This window comes from Eimeria tenella, genomic scaffold (genome assembly GCF_000499545.2).
Source record: "Eimeria tenella Houghton genomic scaffold, Eth_scaff2411, whole genome shotgun sequence".
Taxonomy (NCBI): domain Eukaryota; phylum Apicomplexa; class Conoidasida; order Eucoccidiorida; family Eimeriidae; genus Eimeria; species Eimeria tenella.
Window position 1 is genome coordinate 1,854 of NW_013542274.1, and position 488 is coordinate 2,341.

Below are 488 nucleotides of genomic sequence, written 5' to 3' on the forward strand. Positions count from 1 at the left end.
ACCATTTAATTAATTGGTTAATACCATTTACTAAATTAATTAATACCATTTAACTAATTACATAATACCATTTGATTAATTAAAACTATTCATTTGTTTACTTTCTATTATTTAACACTATTTAATTATTTAAGACTATTTACTCGTTTATTTAATACTAATCAATTATTTATTTAGTTATTTGAAACTATTTAATTATTTATTTATTTAGTTATTTATTTAGTTATTTATTTAAAACTAATTAATTAAATAGTTAATTAATTAACTAATTAATTATTATTTATTTATTTATTATTTATTTATTTATTATTTGTTTGCTGCCAGGTGTTCAGTTCTTGCTGCTGCCAATCCGCTGTACGGCTGCTGGAGCGAAGGCATTTCTTTTCGGCAGCAAATTGCTTTCGAAGATTCCCTCATGAGTCGCTTCGACCTCATCTTCATCGTCAGGTCTGCTGCTGCTGCTGCTGCTGCTGCTGCTGCTGCTGCTG

The 488-nt window shown here is 27.3% G+C and overlaps 1 protein-coding gene across 1 annotated transcript in view; it reads left to right on the plus strand.

Moving 5' to 3' along the window:
• The window catches only part of ETH_00035595 (DNA replication licensing factor, putative), a gene marked incomplete at both ends in the record, with an annotated part of 5,279 nt that overhangs the window by 1,670 nt on the left and 3,121 nt on the right, over positions 1 to 488 (plus strand). Inside the window, one exon of the mRNA XM_013374967.1 lies at positions 325 to 447. Within this exon, the coding sequence (XP_013230421.1) occupies positions 325 to 447 (123 nt within the window). The remainder of the gene's footprint in view (positions 1 to 324; positions 448 to 488) is intronic.